The sequence below is a fragment of the Gymnoscopelus microlampas genome, assembly GCF_963454915.1.
Source record: "Gymnoscopelus microlampas genome assembly, chromosome: 19".
NCBI classification, from domain to species: Eukaryota; Metazoa; Chordata; class Actinopteri; order Myctophiformes; family Myctophidae; genus Gymnoscopelus; species Gymnoscopelus microlampas.
In genome coordinates this window covers 20,006,082-20,022,260 of record NC_139956.1, presented here as the reverse complement: position 1 = coordinate 20,022,260, position 16,179 = coordinate 20,006,082, and the positions used below count along the sequence as shown (strand labels likewise).

The following is a 16,179-nucleotide window of genomic DNA, read 5'->3' as shown; positions in this document are numbered from 1 at the left end:
ACCAGCTTAAGACCAGCCAAGACCAGCTAATACCAGCTAAAACCAGCAACCATCATAAGCTGGTTTGTGCTGGTTTTTTCAGCAGGGAAGGTAGCCACACCCCTCCTACAGCATACCCTACCTACTTTATCATCAATTTTAAAATAAATGGGACCATAATTTACCAAAACGCATTGAAGGAAGACTTTCAACTAGCGACTGGAAGCATATAGTATTTATGGCAATGTTTATTAAAGGGACTACACCATGAATTTTAACTAACAATAGCGCCCTGTGCAAGCAAAGCAAAGCAAAGCAAAGCAAAGCAAAGCAAAGTTTGTTGTTTACCCAGGGTGTCGGACTAAGTACGAAACTTGTTTCCAGCCGGACCCTGCATGGAAGCCTTGCTCAAGGGCTATTCAGCGGTGATTCATGATTGATGTGATGAATTGGGGAATCGAACTAGGGACCTTCCGGTATCAAGGCCGCCCCTCTAACCACTAGGCCACCGCTGCCACTGACAATGTGGTATTATGTGCCAAACAGGACAATGTGGTATTGCAGGTGAAAGTGCTTTATAAGCCAGAGAGAAGTTAGTTGGAATGAGTATATCTGAGGCTTGATTTAGGCTCAAACCTTTTGAAAACGTTTGAGGGACATAAGCAATATGATATTAAATATTAAATATTTTTTTTAAATTCATGGTGTAGATCCTTTAAGGTAATAAAATGAAGTGTAAAGTTCGGCAAAAACCCATCCGCCTGAATGCAGCTAATTACTTTTGACACCAGCAGGGATAAAACAGAAAGACTACAGGCCATTCATATGTCTCTTCCTATATAGCCTCAATTCACAACTCGGAAGCTGGCCCCTTGGTTAGTTCATGCAGGGCACGGAAGTCTCATACGCTCAGCTGTAATCAGCTGTCAGTCTGCTGATTGCTTTAAATCAGCCACGCTTTCCTGCACACCAATCACACCTCATTCCCTCAACAAGGCGGTCCGTGTAAATACGGCTTCCTCTTACACTGGATCTCTGCTTTTCAATTGTTGCCACACGCTCCTGCTGCTGCTGGGAAAACTTGCCTCCACCTTATAGTTCAGAGTCTTGCATTACTCAAGCGTTTAAACTGAATGTTGAACTGAAATTCATGTGCACATGGCTCTTAAGCAAACTGGAATTTAATGTTTGCATGGCTCTAAACTGAATTCAATGTTCTATGGCTTTATAATGCATTCAAGTGTGCACGGCTCAAGTTATTCTGATTAAATGTTTTGCTATGGGCCTCTTGTATACCTGTGGGGGGTTTAACTGAATTCCATTTGTTGCAATAAATGGTTAAATCTACTTTGACGTGAATGTTCCTGACTGAATTATCTTCCTATCTTGTTAGCCATTTTCACTTGAAGACAACTGTACATTAATCTGGATTCAGGATACAGAATTACGACGCAAACCGCCATGGTTCAAAAATGTGTTTCTAATCCTTCCACCAGGTGGTTGGATGCATACCAACCCCACGCAGGGTTCTAGTTTGTGGGGAAGACAGCCAGGGTGTACCTGGATGTCATTGTGAGGGTTCCAGTCAGAGTCAAAGATGACGACGGTGTCTGCAGTGGCCAGGTTGATCCCAAGACCACCTGCTCTGGTGGACAGCAAGAAACAGAACTGACACGCCCCAGGGGCTGGGGATAGAGAGAGAGAGAGAGAGAGAGAGCATGAAGTGAGGTGAAAGAAAGAATGAGAGAGAATGTTTTATTTCTTCCACCACTGGATTCAATTATTGTCAACACGTCAACAACACTAAGCCTGCTGTAGATGTGTTGTGATGATGCATATCAGTGAAAGGCCGTTCTAAAATGAAGAGTGACTGTCCTCCGTTCTCACCGTTGAAGCGGTCAATGGCATCTTGTCTTAATGCTCCAGTGATGCCTCCGTCAATCCGCTCATATTTGTAACCCTCATGGTCTAAGAAGTCCTCCAGCAAGTCCAACATCTTTGTCATCTAAAAAACAGAGAACGTAGAGAGACAGAGAGAAAGACAGATGGAGAGCGAGAGCGAGCGAGAGAGAGAGAGAGAGAGAGAGAGAGAGAGACAAACAGAGACAAGATTGTGAGGGAAAGTTACTGGAATGTACTTGTGACTTTAACATACACATCGTACTTGATGTACATCAATATCTGTAAGGGTGTGTGTGTGTGTGTGTGTGTGTGTGTGTGTGTGTGTGTGTGTGCGTGTGTGTGTGTGTGTGTGTGTGTGTGTGTGTGTGTGTGCGTGCGTGCGTGCGTGCGTGCGTGCGTGCGTGCGTGCGTGCGTGCGTGCGTGCGTGCGTGCGTGAGCGCGTGCGCACCTGAGAGAAGATCAGAACTCGGTGTCCCTGTTCCTTCAGTTTCCTCAGCATCTTCCGCAACAGCGTCAACTTCCCAGAAGCCTTGGCGAGGCCTGTCCCCTCATATGCACCAGTGCCTGTTTTGGGGGCTTCCTACATGCACGCCCGCACACGCGCACACACACACACACACACACACACACACACACACACACACACACACACACACACACACACACACACACACACACACACACACACACACACACACACACACACACATACAGTATATACTGTATGGGTATACCATATCACAAGGTAATATAAAACATTAAACATTGCACTTAAGAATAAATAAAAACACAATCCAAATATGAATGAGTTATTTAAAGCCTTCTCCCATCATGAGGAATGCACAAAGTCTAGATAATTCAGAGGCATGCTTTCCCTTTGTTCTATCTATTTTACAATTAGGAGTAGTACCTAAATTCATCAGGAGGTGTCACTATTTATCAGCAATTCAAGAATGTTTTAACCTACAACTCACTAATGTGCAGTAGGTGGAGCTGTAGCATTCAATTCCCTTACATATAATGAGAGGCATTCTTTAGCATTCTGTGGAAAGTCACAGTTTAGGCCAACTGCATTGTGAGAACAGTCTATGCAAGATCTAGTGCAGTGGTTCGCCTCAAATCTTTTAATTTCAAGAACACAGATAACTCAGAGTGTGTACAATTTCACATGTGTACACTCTCAGAGTTACAGACCAGTAAGAGTCCATTTGGAACCCCCTAAAGGAACCCTGAGGCATCTTGGACCTTTCCCAGCGGATCGTAGTAACGTAACTTGGCGACGCCCTCTTCTGTGAGTGACGCATGCGGAACTGCTTCGCCCCTAGTCATGCGTCACATTCCAGGAGGATAGCACTGCCCGGCTTTCTTCTGTGGCGTAAAATAGTGCTCGGTGCTGGCACTGCCTGGGGGGGGGGGGGGGTAATTTACGATTCTGTCCCTATCGATACATAACTCGACCAGTGCTGAGTCCGGCACTGCGACTCGCTCGCCTGCGCCTTGCTCGGCAGTGCCTCTCGTTGCTCAAGTCCACTTGAGACGGCGCGCCTCCGTCGCTGTTTTTTTGCCTAACTACATCCTAACTTAATATTAGGGGCTGTAGTCTGTTCTCACCAAGTGGGCCAAGTGGTCCGCCTCGCTGGGGGCGACAAAAACTATACCTAAACCTAACCTTAATCCCCAAAAAATAAATGGCATTTTACATGAGATAAATAAGCGGCGCCGGGAGAGGGATTCGATCCCAAGGCACTTAGATTGGGAGTCTATTGCTTAACGTTGCACGCCACGAGGGCATCTGGTATTGCGGATGTTTTGGGAGTTATTTAACGTGGTCCGCTCATGTGAGAGAGCTGTGTGTGTCACAGAAGGCGTTGCCAAGTTATGTTACTACGATCCGGTGGGAAAGGTCCATTCGCATCTTGGACCAGACTTTGGGAACCACTGGTCTGAGAGAGAGAGAGAGAGAGAGAGACACAGAGAGAGAGAGAGAGAGAGAGAGAGAGAGAGAGAGAGAGAGAGAGGTGCACATACTTCAAGGAAGCAATTTTATTAATTTTATGGAACATAGCTGACTGCAGCTGATTATCAGCTGCAGTCTGCAGTGCAACTATTTAACAGATTTTAACACCTGACGTCTCCCAATCCGATCTCCTGACATAGTCAGGCGATGTCCAGACAAGACAGCTTGGCGTGTACATGCCTTAAGAAAGGTAAAAGAGGATGGACCCTTGTGTGACTATAGACAATACAAGGCAGAGGTGGAGGCGGTTTGATATGGTTACCATATAGAGACAGAGCAGAAATGGCACTCAGGGATACTTGGATGTGTTCATCTTTCACTATGAAAGCAGAGAAACATGGTAAAGGTTTGAAGAAGAAGAGGAGTTTGGGTGAGTTGGGTTTTCTTACCAGGGATGCAACAGGGAAGAGGTAGGGGTGGTTGCAACACTTCTTCAAGTCCATCATGATATTGAGCAGAGAGACCTGGTTGCCTCCGCCCTTTGAGTTGAGGGCCTCAAAGTTCCTGGTTAGGATCAACTTGTAGTACTTCCTGGTTGAAACAAAACAGCAAAATGGCACAGCAAGTAAGCATGTACATATACAGTATGTTCGGTGCCACCCACTGGAATGCTTCTGTTTTTTTTCCTCTCTTGTAGAACTGCTATTTTTGATGCGCGGCACCAGCACGCAACTATGTATAAATCAGGCCTTACTTCTGCATGGGGCTGAGCTCCACGCGGACGATGAGCTCCGTTTTGGCAGGCATGTTCTTGAAGACGTCGGCCTTCAGCCTCCTCAGCATGTGAGGCCCCAACAGGTCGTGGAGCTTCTTGATCTGGTCCTCCTTGGAGATGTCGGCGAACTCCTCCAGGAAGCCATCCAGGTTACTGAACAGCGGGGAATATACGTTTATTTTCCATCACATGAACACGTCACTCTACAGATAACAGATTTTCAAGATCTGTGTCAGGGAGGTGTAAAGTTGGAGAGAGGAGTTATGGAGAGAGAGAGAGAGAGAGAGAGAGAGAGAGAGAGAGAGAGAGAGAGAGAGAGAGAGAGAGAGAGAGAGAGAGAAAGACAGAGAGAGGATCCCTACTTGAAGCGGTTGGGTGTGAGGAAGTTGAGCAGGTGAAACAGCTCTTCCAGATTGTTCTGTAGAGGAGTTCCAGTGAGCAGCAGCTTGTGATCGATCTTGTAGTCGTTCAAACGCCTGAAGAACTGAAGGTGGAGATGAAACATGCATTTGAATGTGAAGTTGAGTTTGGGATGTATCAAGATCTGTGTCATTCTGTATTTTTTAACTATTTTTTTTTTGTCTCCCGTGGTATTCAGGTGATGTGTTACTGTAGTACATGAATAAACCAAACAATTAAGTAAGTGAATGAATGAATTATGAAGTGGACACATTTATTGTGGTCATTACTGACATCATCATTGGTCTCTTTTAGACATGGGATAGTGATGTGCACACATACACACGCTTGCTACCTACCTTGGACTGGTTGTTCTTGAGACGGTGGGCCTCGTCCACCACCAGGCAGGCCCAGTCGATGGACTTGAGCGAAGTCTGGTCAATGGTCACCAACTCATAGGAGGTCAGCAGCACATGGAACTTGAGGGGGGCATCTCTCTGCAGGGAACATCCAAAAACATGCAGACTTTTGCAAGATTTTTGCTGGAGCATGCAAAAGGTTTGTGTGAGTATGCAAACCTTTCATCACAGAATGCTTAAGTATTGGATAGAAGCACAAAATATTCCTCCTCACCCGCAGCTTGAAGGCCTTCTTTCCTCCCTTGTTAAGCATATCTTCGAAGGAGAGCTCATTCTCTCTGATGATGGCTCGGCTGTCCTTGTCCCCCGTGTATGTCACCACATAGAAGTCTGGCGCCCACATTTCAAACTCCCTCTCCCAGTTGATGATGGTGGAAAGTGGGGCGCTGACAAGGAACGGGCCCTTGGTGTGGCCCTGGATGAGAGAAGAGTAGAGAATGAGTATGGGACTGAAGTCGCACACCTGTTATTGCGTTACTTGTGTGACCTTTGTGCACTGGAGAGAATACCAAAAGAACATTTCAGGGGCACAATCATTTCCTCCTCAAATTATCTTCCATACACCAAATATTACAAACAGGACATTTGTTTTGTGCTATAATTTGTGTAAGAGGTCATTGGAAACTCTTCCCAGTGTGTTCTGTGATGAGAGCTTGCCTAACTTAAAAACAACAGGATTCATGTAAAATATTGGCAAAGTTCCCATTAAAGACAAAATATCTAAGATCTTCTAAAAAAAAAAGTAAAATAACTATCAACCTATTTGCCTGTTTGGTAAACATGACATAACAGTTATTTGCAAATTGTATTTTTCCCAATAAGTAACCTGACCCTACTGGTTTGTACGGGTCACGCAATAAATAAATGAATAAATAAAAGAAGAAAGAAAACAACCCAAAAAACGTATCTCTCCAATGCTTGCTCTTGCGCGTACCTCTTTGAAGAGCGAGTAGAGGAAGACGATGGTTTGGATGGTCTTGCCCAGGCCCATCTCGTCTGCCAGGATGGTGTCTGTGCCCTGAGCCCAGGAGAACCGCAACCAGTTCAAACCCTCCAGCTGATACAGGTGTAGGTTCCCGCCTGTCGACGTCACAAAGTCAGGTTGCTCCTCGTACTTTATCGTAGGCTGGATGGAGAGAATGTTAACGGTACAAATGGTATTGTTATAATCAGTTATAGTTGCAGCAATAGCATTATTTACCCTGTTCTGCAAATAGTAGTAGTAGCATCAGCAGCAGTAGTAGATTTTTTTCTAACCATGTGCTGCAAATACCAAGAGTAATAGCAGCAAACGTGAACAGTTGACTAAACAACCAAAAATCCTGAGTCAGTGATAACTCACATCGTTGACAGGTGAGCCAAGGGCCTCATCGTCACCCTCCGGGTTCCTGTTCCTCAGCTTTCTGGGTTTGTCTGGGTCCTCTTTCATCATCTCGTCCCTGTCACACAGCAGTACAACAACCAACCAGTCAGGCTATCAATGAAATGTATCAATAAAATGGTCATGATCGATTACTCTTACATTAGTCTAACAGGCAAGCAATAAAAGCAACTATTCCTCTACTCGGCCATATTGTACGTTTGTATATCTGTTGGCAAGACATTTCACAGCATATTCAGATCAAAATCATGTTGAATTTACTTTAGGAGTTAGCAATGTCACCAACGGCACCATCCATTGCCTTCCAAAACAATTTGCCATTAACCAACCACAGACTGGACAGACCACCCATGTGATGGACAGGCTGAGGTGGCCCATACCTGTGTCTCCAGTAGTTGGCCTTAAAGACACTAAAGTCAGGCATGTCCAGGTCATCTCTCTCCCAGGTACACTGGTCATAGGTCAGGTCTCTCCACTTGAGCAAGTAGTGGTACATCCCCTTTTTATCCAGGCTGTGATTAACAATCCGATGGATCATCATCCACTCTGGCTTGATGCCGTATTTGTAGTACTTTTCATCCAAGATGGCGTACTGTGGGTCCTTTGCACGCCTCTTCTCGCTCTTCCCTGTGCCACCATCCTCCTCTCCCCCCGAGCCGTAGTCCAGGGCTGGGGGCTCATCCATGTCCGTCTTCCGCTGGTAGTTGCGGAACATCACTGAGTGAAATATCTCCAGCTGGGGGGGCATAGGGGACAGAAAGAGGTTCGCTTTAATATGAGACAGTATGCTGGAGTTCACCTGACATACAAACACAGTTGTGTATTGGTGTTGACTATGTTGGAGATAAAACCACTTAACCCTATATCACTTGTTTTCCTTCGACAGCAAATCTTTTAGCCAAAAATAGCCGATATACAAGTTCACAGATGCGCTAGCTTGTAGACCTGCTATTTTTGTCGAATGTCTGCCTATTATTATGAGAGGCCCAGAATAGGGACGCTAGGGTTCAAGGGAGTTAAGTTTCAGTCCCATATATTTACTTCTCTTTAAATGCCTTTTTATGCTTTATGTAAAGCCCAGAAATGTGTTACGCAGATAAACTAGCCGTACCTCAAATCTGGTGTCTAGCTCTTTCCTTCCTAGTATAGAGATTAGCATGTTAAACAATGTGTAACAATGTTTTGAAAAGTGCTATATAAAGAAGGTTATCATGAATATAATTTAGGTTAGAGGTATGCATTTGTTATTGTTATACCTTACCTGTAGTTCAGTGATCCATGTGCAGTGCCAGTAGGACTGGCCAGTCAGCTTGACGAAGAACTCCCGCTCGGGTCTGCCCTTCATAGGGGGCGGTGGTGGGGCATCGGGCAGGGCCTCCGGGGCAGGAGGCACAGGGATGGGAGCCGGAGGCTCACCCCAATGCCAGTGGAGAATCTTCTGGACGCGCCCGTTGATTTGCGGACACTGGGGAGGTTATGAGGTCAATATTATTGTCAGAAGTGTTAAAATGACTTGACTTTTGTGACTGACTGTGTTCCAGTGAGCTTTACGGCGTGCATTATCAGATAATTCATCAAAGGTAAAATACACATGAATGGACAACTTACGTTATAAGACTTGTATATAATAATATATGTATATATTAATTACAACATAAGACTATTATACAATTTATCACTTGAAAGCAGGTGAAAATGTCTTCATAGACTAATAAGACCGCAAAACCCCTCCAGAACACTGCAAAACGTTACACTGGAACCACACAGAATGGAAAGGGACAGGGTTGGACAGGATGGGGCAGGACAAGATCGGACAGGATAAGACAGGGCAGAACAGGACAGGATGGGACAGGACAGATGGGATGGTATGGTATGGTATGGTATGGTATGGTATGGTATGGTATGGTATGGTATGGTATGGTATGGTATGGTACGGTACAGGACAGGAATGACTAACCGTGCATCGCGGACACAGCCATTCTCCGTTGGGGATCTCAGGCAGCGGTGGGTTGAGACAGTGGATGTGGTAGGACGAAGTACAGGTGTCGCAGCATAACAGTTCCCCTCCGTCTTTACACACTCGACAGAACTCCATGTGGTCATCCTCCTCCTCCTCCGCCTCCGGCAGGATCTCAGGCACCACCGCCTCTGGTATCACTCTGTCCTCGGATTCTTCCTCAAACTCCTCAAAGTCCTCATCCTTCGCCTCCCACTGAATGCCCTCCTTCTCCTAGGAGAGGAAGGAAGGTAACATATAGCTAACCTCTCTCAATGAATGACTGAATGGGTGAATCCTTTTGCTGTCCGGCAGGAACCAGCTAACTCCATTTTTCCGCTTTTGCATTTTTTTTCCATAAATCAGGGCCATTGAACACCCTTTACATCTGTGTGTTGATTAAAAAATTATTGAACCAATGAAAAGTATTAAAAAGTGCTTCTGACAAAACCAGCTAAATCCATTGGAACCTCAAACTTTCTGCTAAACCAGCTAAGTTCACCATAGGGGGGTGGAGTTAGCTGGTTTAGCTGACTCCAGGCTCCACCCCCTTTTGACCTCCAACCTCATTGTGAGCTTGGAGGTCCGTTCAGCTGTTCTAATCAATGATGAACAAAACCTCCTAAATCCACTTTTTTTTTGTTTTTGTCATTTACTGAAAAATGAGCATTTTGGAGTTAGCTGGTTGCTGCCGGACAGCAGAGATATAGAGGTTTGGGCCACTACGGAGCCTGCACACCTACGTTGCACTACTGATCCGATTTAAAAAAATAATCAATAACATTGATTAGTTAGATTAACTGTAGCACCCCTAATCCAACACTACCTGGCAATCTGAATTGCTTTCAGCCTACTCATTTTTCCTTCATCGCACGATAAAATGATGTAGAAGCAAAAAAGAAGAAGCTTGTAAAACCTCTTGAATGTGGAGTGGTGTGTTTACCACATTAAAGATAATGTGGTAAACCCAACTACTCTGGTACCCAAAGCACCTGCTAACCATCTCTTATCTTGGTTTTGACATCTGTCTTAGAGATCATAATGTGAGATGTGAAACAAAGCAAAATCACACAAAACCAATAATATATCAATCAACTAATAAACCATGACTTTAATTTCACATTGGTTGTACTAGTACTCACACAGTGGGGGCAGCTCCACTTGCCCTCGGGGGCCTTGTCCAGCTCAGGTTCCAGGCAGACGAGGTGGTAGGCTCTGGGACAGGTATCACAAAGGATGATCTCACCGCCCTGCTGGCACACCTCGCAGTAGTCCTGGTGGTCTGTCTCATAGCCGTCCTCCTCACCTCCTGCCACTGGAGGGACAGACAGACAGACAGACAGACAGTCAGACAGACAGACAGACAGAGACAGACAGACAGAGACAGACAGACAGACAGACAGAGACAGACAGACAGAGACAGACAGACAGAGACAGACAGAGAGACAGACAGACAGACAGACCGAGAGAGACAGACAGACAGACAGACAGACAGACAGAGACAGACAGAGACAGACAGACAGACAGACAGACAGACAGACAGACAGACAGACAGACAGACAGACAGACAGACAGACAGAAAAAGACATTGAGTAAAGATGTTAACGCATCTATCCCAGCAGATTGACAGCATTTATCATCCTGAAAACACAATGACACAAACTTTTAAACTTGACAGCCATTCTCCACGAAAAGGAGACATTATTGATATTGAAACTACACCACTACATTTGATATCAAAACGGAAAATAAAATATAACAATAATAATGTAACACAATAATAATGTAACACAGATCCCCAGCTGAAATCGAACCAACAGTGTGCAGCCCTAATGGGGGTCATCCCTATGTTCCCCGGGTTCTATGTTCCCCCACTAAGGTTAGGGTTAGGGTTAGGTTTAGGTTGGACCCGGGGAACATAGGTACGGTCCCCACTAATGAACTCTACTCTACCCAGTTACTACAATAATAATATTTTTTGCACATAAAGTCTATTCCTTCCTTTTTGCCAAATGCCTGTATTGTGAGTTTCATGTACCTTTTCCCTCCTCCTCTTTTAAGCTCTGTAGATCCAAATTCCAATTCAGTTCTACTGAACATTTATATTCTACATTATTCGGTCAGTTACTGGCATGCAAGGATGTGACATATTAAGCTGCATTTACATTTCTTCTTCTTCTTGGCAGGCCGTCCTGGTGCTCGCTTGTTCTTCTTCACGCGTCCGGAGCTGTCCGAACGAACTGAAGAACTGTGGACGCTGGAGTTCTCCTGCTCGGATTCATCTTCATCTACATCCTCACTCTGGAAGAGAGTGGAAGGAGAGGGACGGTGAAAAAATGTGGGGAAACAAGTCAATAAAGGACCAATTAGACAGAGCCAAGTTGAGAATGCCAGATTGAAAGAAATCATCTATCATTCACAAATCCATCCATCCATCCACACACACATTCATCCATCCATCCAGCTACACTGCCATGCATTCATCTATCCCTCCATCCAGCCAACTGCCCGTGCATCCATTCATCCAACCATCTATCCTACCATACATACGTATGCAAAGATTTCTGCAAGGGCCTTTGTCACAGTGTGAACACTTGATGAATTGAATACATTGGAGCACAATGGAAGCAAGCCCTCAGGGCTTTTTGTGCTATCCTTTTAGCATTACTGTATAACTGTACCTCTGTACTTACTCTGCAAACTGTGCAAATAAAGTATTCAATCAATCAATCAAACTTACTGAACAGCTCTTCTTCCTCTTGGGACCGATGGCTGCCACTGCCAGCTTGATTCGGATGGGGGCCATCTTCTTGGCCTTGGCTACAGCTGCAGTCTTTTTCTTGTCTGCGACACGAGGACTCTTGCTGCGCTTCTTATAACCTACCCCTGGGCAGACAGAGAGAAAGAAAACTCTGGAAAAGATTCATCTGAATCTTTTCTCTCGATCTCTCACCATTCCTGTATCCCGATCAGAAGAAGAATAACAAACTGCACATTACATTCTTCTAACAGCATTCTAGCTTTATGTAACCTTGTATACGGACGGTCAAAAGGTGACGAGAGGAAACAGGAAGAGAGATAAGGGGGTCCTTGAGGGGATTCCAGGGGGTCCCCAGCAAAATGTGCATCAAAAATCTGTTACTTTAACCTTATATGCAGCGGCTATTTGAAAATAGTCAAACTACAAGCTCACAACACGTCGCAATGCAACGTTTTGTGAGCTTATAGATCTGCTATTTAAAAAGAATCAAAAGAATATTTTGGAAACATTTTAACAACACAAATCTTGTATGTGGGTCCCTGGCACAAAATATTTTCAGATCAGGGTCATACATATTAATTTGGGGGTCCTTGATATAAAAATGTTTGAGAACCACTGAAAAGCACTGGGGGAAAGGGGTGTTTTCCGCTGACCTTTGCCCTCTTTAGTCTTGGCTTTGCGAAGCGGAGGCGGCTGCGGAGGTGGTTCTGGGGAGGCAGTCGCCGCAGAGACCTGCTCGGCAACAGCGATGGCGGCGGCGGCTGCAGCCGCTGCCACGGCAGCACCGTTGCCTTTGAAGGGGTTGTTGGAGCTGAACTCCCTCCACTTGGCGCCCAGGATGGTCATCATCTTCGACATGGGGATTTTGGGGTTTTTCTTAGCGATCATGGGCCTGGTAGAGAGAGGTTAGTCTAAACCTTTCCCCCCAACTTGAGTTACATGTATGAGCACTTCAAACAATTGTGTGGCATAATAAAATTTGTTATGTTTCGTAAAATCAAAAGAGTCCTAATTTGGAAAGGGGTCTACATTACTTTGCAGCAAGTTAGAGCATGACAGATTTATCTGTGATATTGGCCTATCACAGATGCGGAAACTTTTTTATAGAATATAATGCAGAAAAAGATGCTTGCGTTAATATAGAAAAGGTTCTATTTGTGGGGTTTTCAATTGTTTTTTTATGATTCTTACATTCACAGTGAGGTTTACTGTTTCAGTGCATTGATATCATTTTGGACAATAAAGTGTATTAACGACGGCACAACGCACAGAAGTCACTTCTGGTCAGACGAAGGAGGAGCCAGGCCCGGAGGCAACCCACAGTGCCTAGAGCCTCCTAGTGTCGCCAACACCTGCTAACATCTCATCAGCCACCCTAAGCCCCCAACAGACAGTGGGGGCAGTAGCATGCCACTTAGATACAGACCGGGGTCTGATCAGCTATGAAGTGAAAAGCAGGCAAGCAGCATAGAAATCAGGGAGCACTGACACCGTTCCCTCTCTGCCAAGCGACCCCAGACTGGCCAACATGGTATGTGAAATAAGCAGGTTTATTATGATTTTAAAACCTAATGGTTGTTGAATTGTTGGCACATGAGAAGCCTGTATGCTTTAAAAAATGGTGAGAAATGAGGCAAAATATAGCCTACATGATTTGAAGGTAACAGGAGAGGTGGGCACCAAGGAAGAGTGGGCTATTTTTTCCAAAATGTAAAATAATAAAATATACATACACGTACTAAAGTAAAGTATACATGATTAGAAAATGCTTAAACATTCAAGCAACAAATAAGGTCTAATATTTCTGCAATTGCTGCAAATTGCTACAAACCCTGTATATCCAGTCATTTTGGGGCATAAACAAGAAGTTAAAGGATAAAATGAAGTCTGATAATGATGTACCGTGCATGTTCACATCATATTATACTATACTTAGCATTACTTAATACCATTCTTCAAATATTTAATTTTGTCCCTAGCGCCCACCTATCCTGTATCCGATTTGAACATGCTTGTAGAACATTTCACATTTAAGGCCTAATTATGTATTCAATACCATTTTCCAAAGCATACTTTTAATTTTTACTTTTACACATTTTGAGAACAATGTCAAACTGCAAAACATACATACATAATTGATCTGGTGTATGGCTGAAGCGTTGCATTTCATTTCCTTACAACCATGTTACAGTAAGTGTGATGTAGTAGCCTGATGTAGGAGTAAGACCTGTTTGTATTGTGTTATCCTACTATAATTCTAGTAACCTGACGGTGGGTGGGTGGGTGGATGGATGGAGTCCTGGGTCTCCGATCAAACTGCGCATGCGTCGTGTTGCCAGGTTTCGCGAGAGAAACAAGCAACGAGGTCTATGAAAACGAGGCCAAACCAAACGAACCCTATACCACCAACATTGGCCCTACAGCGCTTACAGTCGGCCGACATGGCAACACCTAGACCCCGCCCACTCTCTCAGTACAACTCTTCCTATACGCCCGTGGGGAGGGGTGACCGCGGGCCGGGGGGAGAGCCATATGAAATCCGTGTTAACGGAATCGCGGTCGGAATTGCGGAAATGACCAATCAAAATGGAATTGGAATAAAACACGGACTATTGCAGAATTTGGAAAATAAAAAATATTCGCGGTATTTTTTTTTATCGCGCATTTTTACAAATCCACGGGCCACCACCATTTTGCATGGTCACATCCTACTTTATAAACAGTAAAATCCACGTAGAAATAGTCTTACAAAGACGATAGAAATAATAATACATGGGTGACGCCATTTTGCGCATGCTCAGACCGAATTATTTTGGGAACATTTTTGCGTATAACACAACAAGGGCCATTCGCGTCCGCGCAGTTGAAACGTGACGTGAGCAGACCTGATTGTATGGGTAACACATTTAACACACGTGAATTAAAAATAAACTCTGATTAATGTTGTTAGTGGTGTAAAATGCCATCAAAAAATATACTCAAGCCTGCTGCAGGGCAACAGAAAATAGCAAGCCTATTTTGCTATTTTATATAGCAATTTTGTATATATATATATATATATATATATATATATATATATATATATATATATATATGTATATATATAGAACTATAACAACATAGTATTTATATATCCGTTTTTATATTTATATTTTGCTATATTAAAATAGCAAGCCTATATTGGTGCTATTTAATGTACTTATATACTGTTCTATGTTTGCATATAATTTGCAAATATTAAAGATTTGGAATTGTGTAGATTTCTTTCAGAGACATGTATGGACTGTTATATCTTGAACATTTATTCATTTCCACTTACCAGACACTTTTTTTATGGTAAAAATTAGCATAAAAAGCAAAATACAGAATTCAGACATATTAAAATGGAAAAAACAGAATTTGGGAAAAAAATAAAACGGATTTCATATGGCTCTTGCCGCGACGGGAGCGACCGGGGGGGGGGGGCGGGGTGGGTTGCCACGACGGGACGCGCACAGGGGAGAAACCGCGCGACAGGACGTGCATTAACCCCACGTTTGCAACGACTTTCGTCTGCGCCCTTCACCGGGTATGGTCTAGTATGTATAACTGTGACAAAATGCATAGTTTTCTATGCATTTTGGGGGTTCAGAATCAGAATCAGAATCAGGTTTATTGTCACATCACAGGTTTACAAGGTAAAAAAGTGGGTGAAATTTGTTTTTGTACATCATTCCCATCGCAACGTTAGTTCCATAGAAAGAAGAGTGGGGAGAGAGAAGAAGAAGAGGGGAGGGGGGCAAGTGGGAAGGAGGGGTTTGACCCCAAAGACATTTGGAATAGGTGTCCCTTATTTAAATTTCTGGGAGTTGGCAACCCTAGTTACTTTGTTGGTTTACTTTGATTGGAAACATTCCCCTTGCACACGGTTCTTGAGAACATTCACCTCCCCCAGTATCCCTATTGAGATGTGCAGCCTTTGTTGCTTCACAAACAAAGGCATATAACTTCCAAACTGATTCATGCAACACCATTAAACTTAATAGAAATCCTAGTCATGGGACAAGGAAGAACTGATTCACTTTTTGCACCAATTGGTCAAAGGGGGGTAGGGGGTTGGACAGTGGGTGTGGCTTCTCATTAAAAAGTCCTGAAACCGCTCAGGTGGCGCAGTGGTAAAGTCCCTGCCCACCACCACGAAGGTTTTGGGTTCGAATCAACCGTGGTGCAACCGGCATTGTCGGGCATCTATGCGAACACAATTGGCCCATGTTCGGGGGAGGGAAGCCGGGCAGGGAGGGTCATTGCATGTAATCCTACAGGCTGGGCGGCACCTGCCAGCAGGGAGTGTTGGGCGGGAGGAGTAGGACGAAGGCCCTACGTCCTCCCGGTGGGGGCTTTTCAATGGCAGGTGAGTCAGGAGGATACAACAGCAGTGACAACACAGAAATGTGTGTGCGGAGGAATCAATTGGCACAACGAATAAATTGTGGAGAAAAAGGGGGTAACAAATAATTGGCTACTCTAAATCAAAATTAAACAAAAAGAAAGTCCTGAAACTTCTGAACGGATTCAGGCAACACGATGACACTTCGAGGCAATGGTTGGCCATGGGGCAAGGAAGAAAGAA

At 44.3% G+C, this 16,179-nt stretch overlaps 1 protein-coding gene across 6 annotated transcripts in view; it reads right to left on the bottom strand.

Moving 5' to 3' along the window:
- Positions 1 to 16,179, bottom strand: part of chd3 (chromodomain helicase DNA binding protein 3) — a 57,795-nt gene that overhangs the window by 35,505 nt on the left and 6,111 nt on the right. For all 6 annotated transcript variants that reach the window (XM_084043705.1, XM_084043706.1, XM_084043702.1 and 3 more), the window contains exons 5-21: positions 12,224 to 12,462; positions 11,550 to 11,695; positions 10,975 to 11,110; positions 9,952 to 10,124; positions 8,771 to 9,043; positions 8,075 to 8,278; positions 7,194 to 7,549; positions 6,775 to 6,871; positions 6,367 to 6,558; positions 5,647 to 5,847; positions 5,373 to 5,510; positions 4,977 to 5,098; positions 4,594 to 4,767; positions 4,289 to 4,430; positions 2,331 to 2,462; positions 1,867 to 1,984; positions 1,540 to 1,664 (exon numbers count right to left, since the gene is read on the bottom strand). In XM_084043705.1, coding sequence (XP_083899831.1) covers positions 1,540 to 1,664; positions 1,867 to 1,984; positions 2,331 to 2,462; positions 4,289 to 4,430; positions 4,594 to 4,767; positions 4,977 to 5,098; positions 5,373 to 5,510; positions 5,647 to 5,847; positions 6,367 to 6,558; positions 6,775 to 6,871; positions 7,194 to 7,549; positions 8,075 to 8,278; positions 8,771 to 9,043; positions 9,952 to 10,124; positions 10,975 to 11,110; positions 11,550 to 11,695; positions 12,224 to 12,462 — 2,968 coding nt within the window. The remainder of the gene's footprint in view (positions 1 to 1,539; positions 1,665 to 1,866; positions 1,985 to 2,330; positions 2,463 to 4,288; positions 4,431 to 4,593; positions 4,768 to 4,976; positions 5,099 to 5,372; positions 5,511 to 5,646; positions 5,848 to 6,366; positions 6,559 to 6,774; positions 6,872 to 7,193; positions 7,550 to 8,074; positions 8,279 to 8,770; positions 9,044 to 9,951; positions 10,125 to 10,974; positions 11,111 to 11,549; positions 11,696 to 12,223; positions 12,463 to 16,179) is intronic.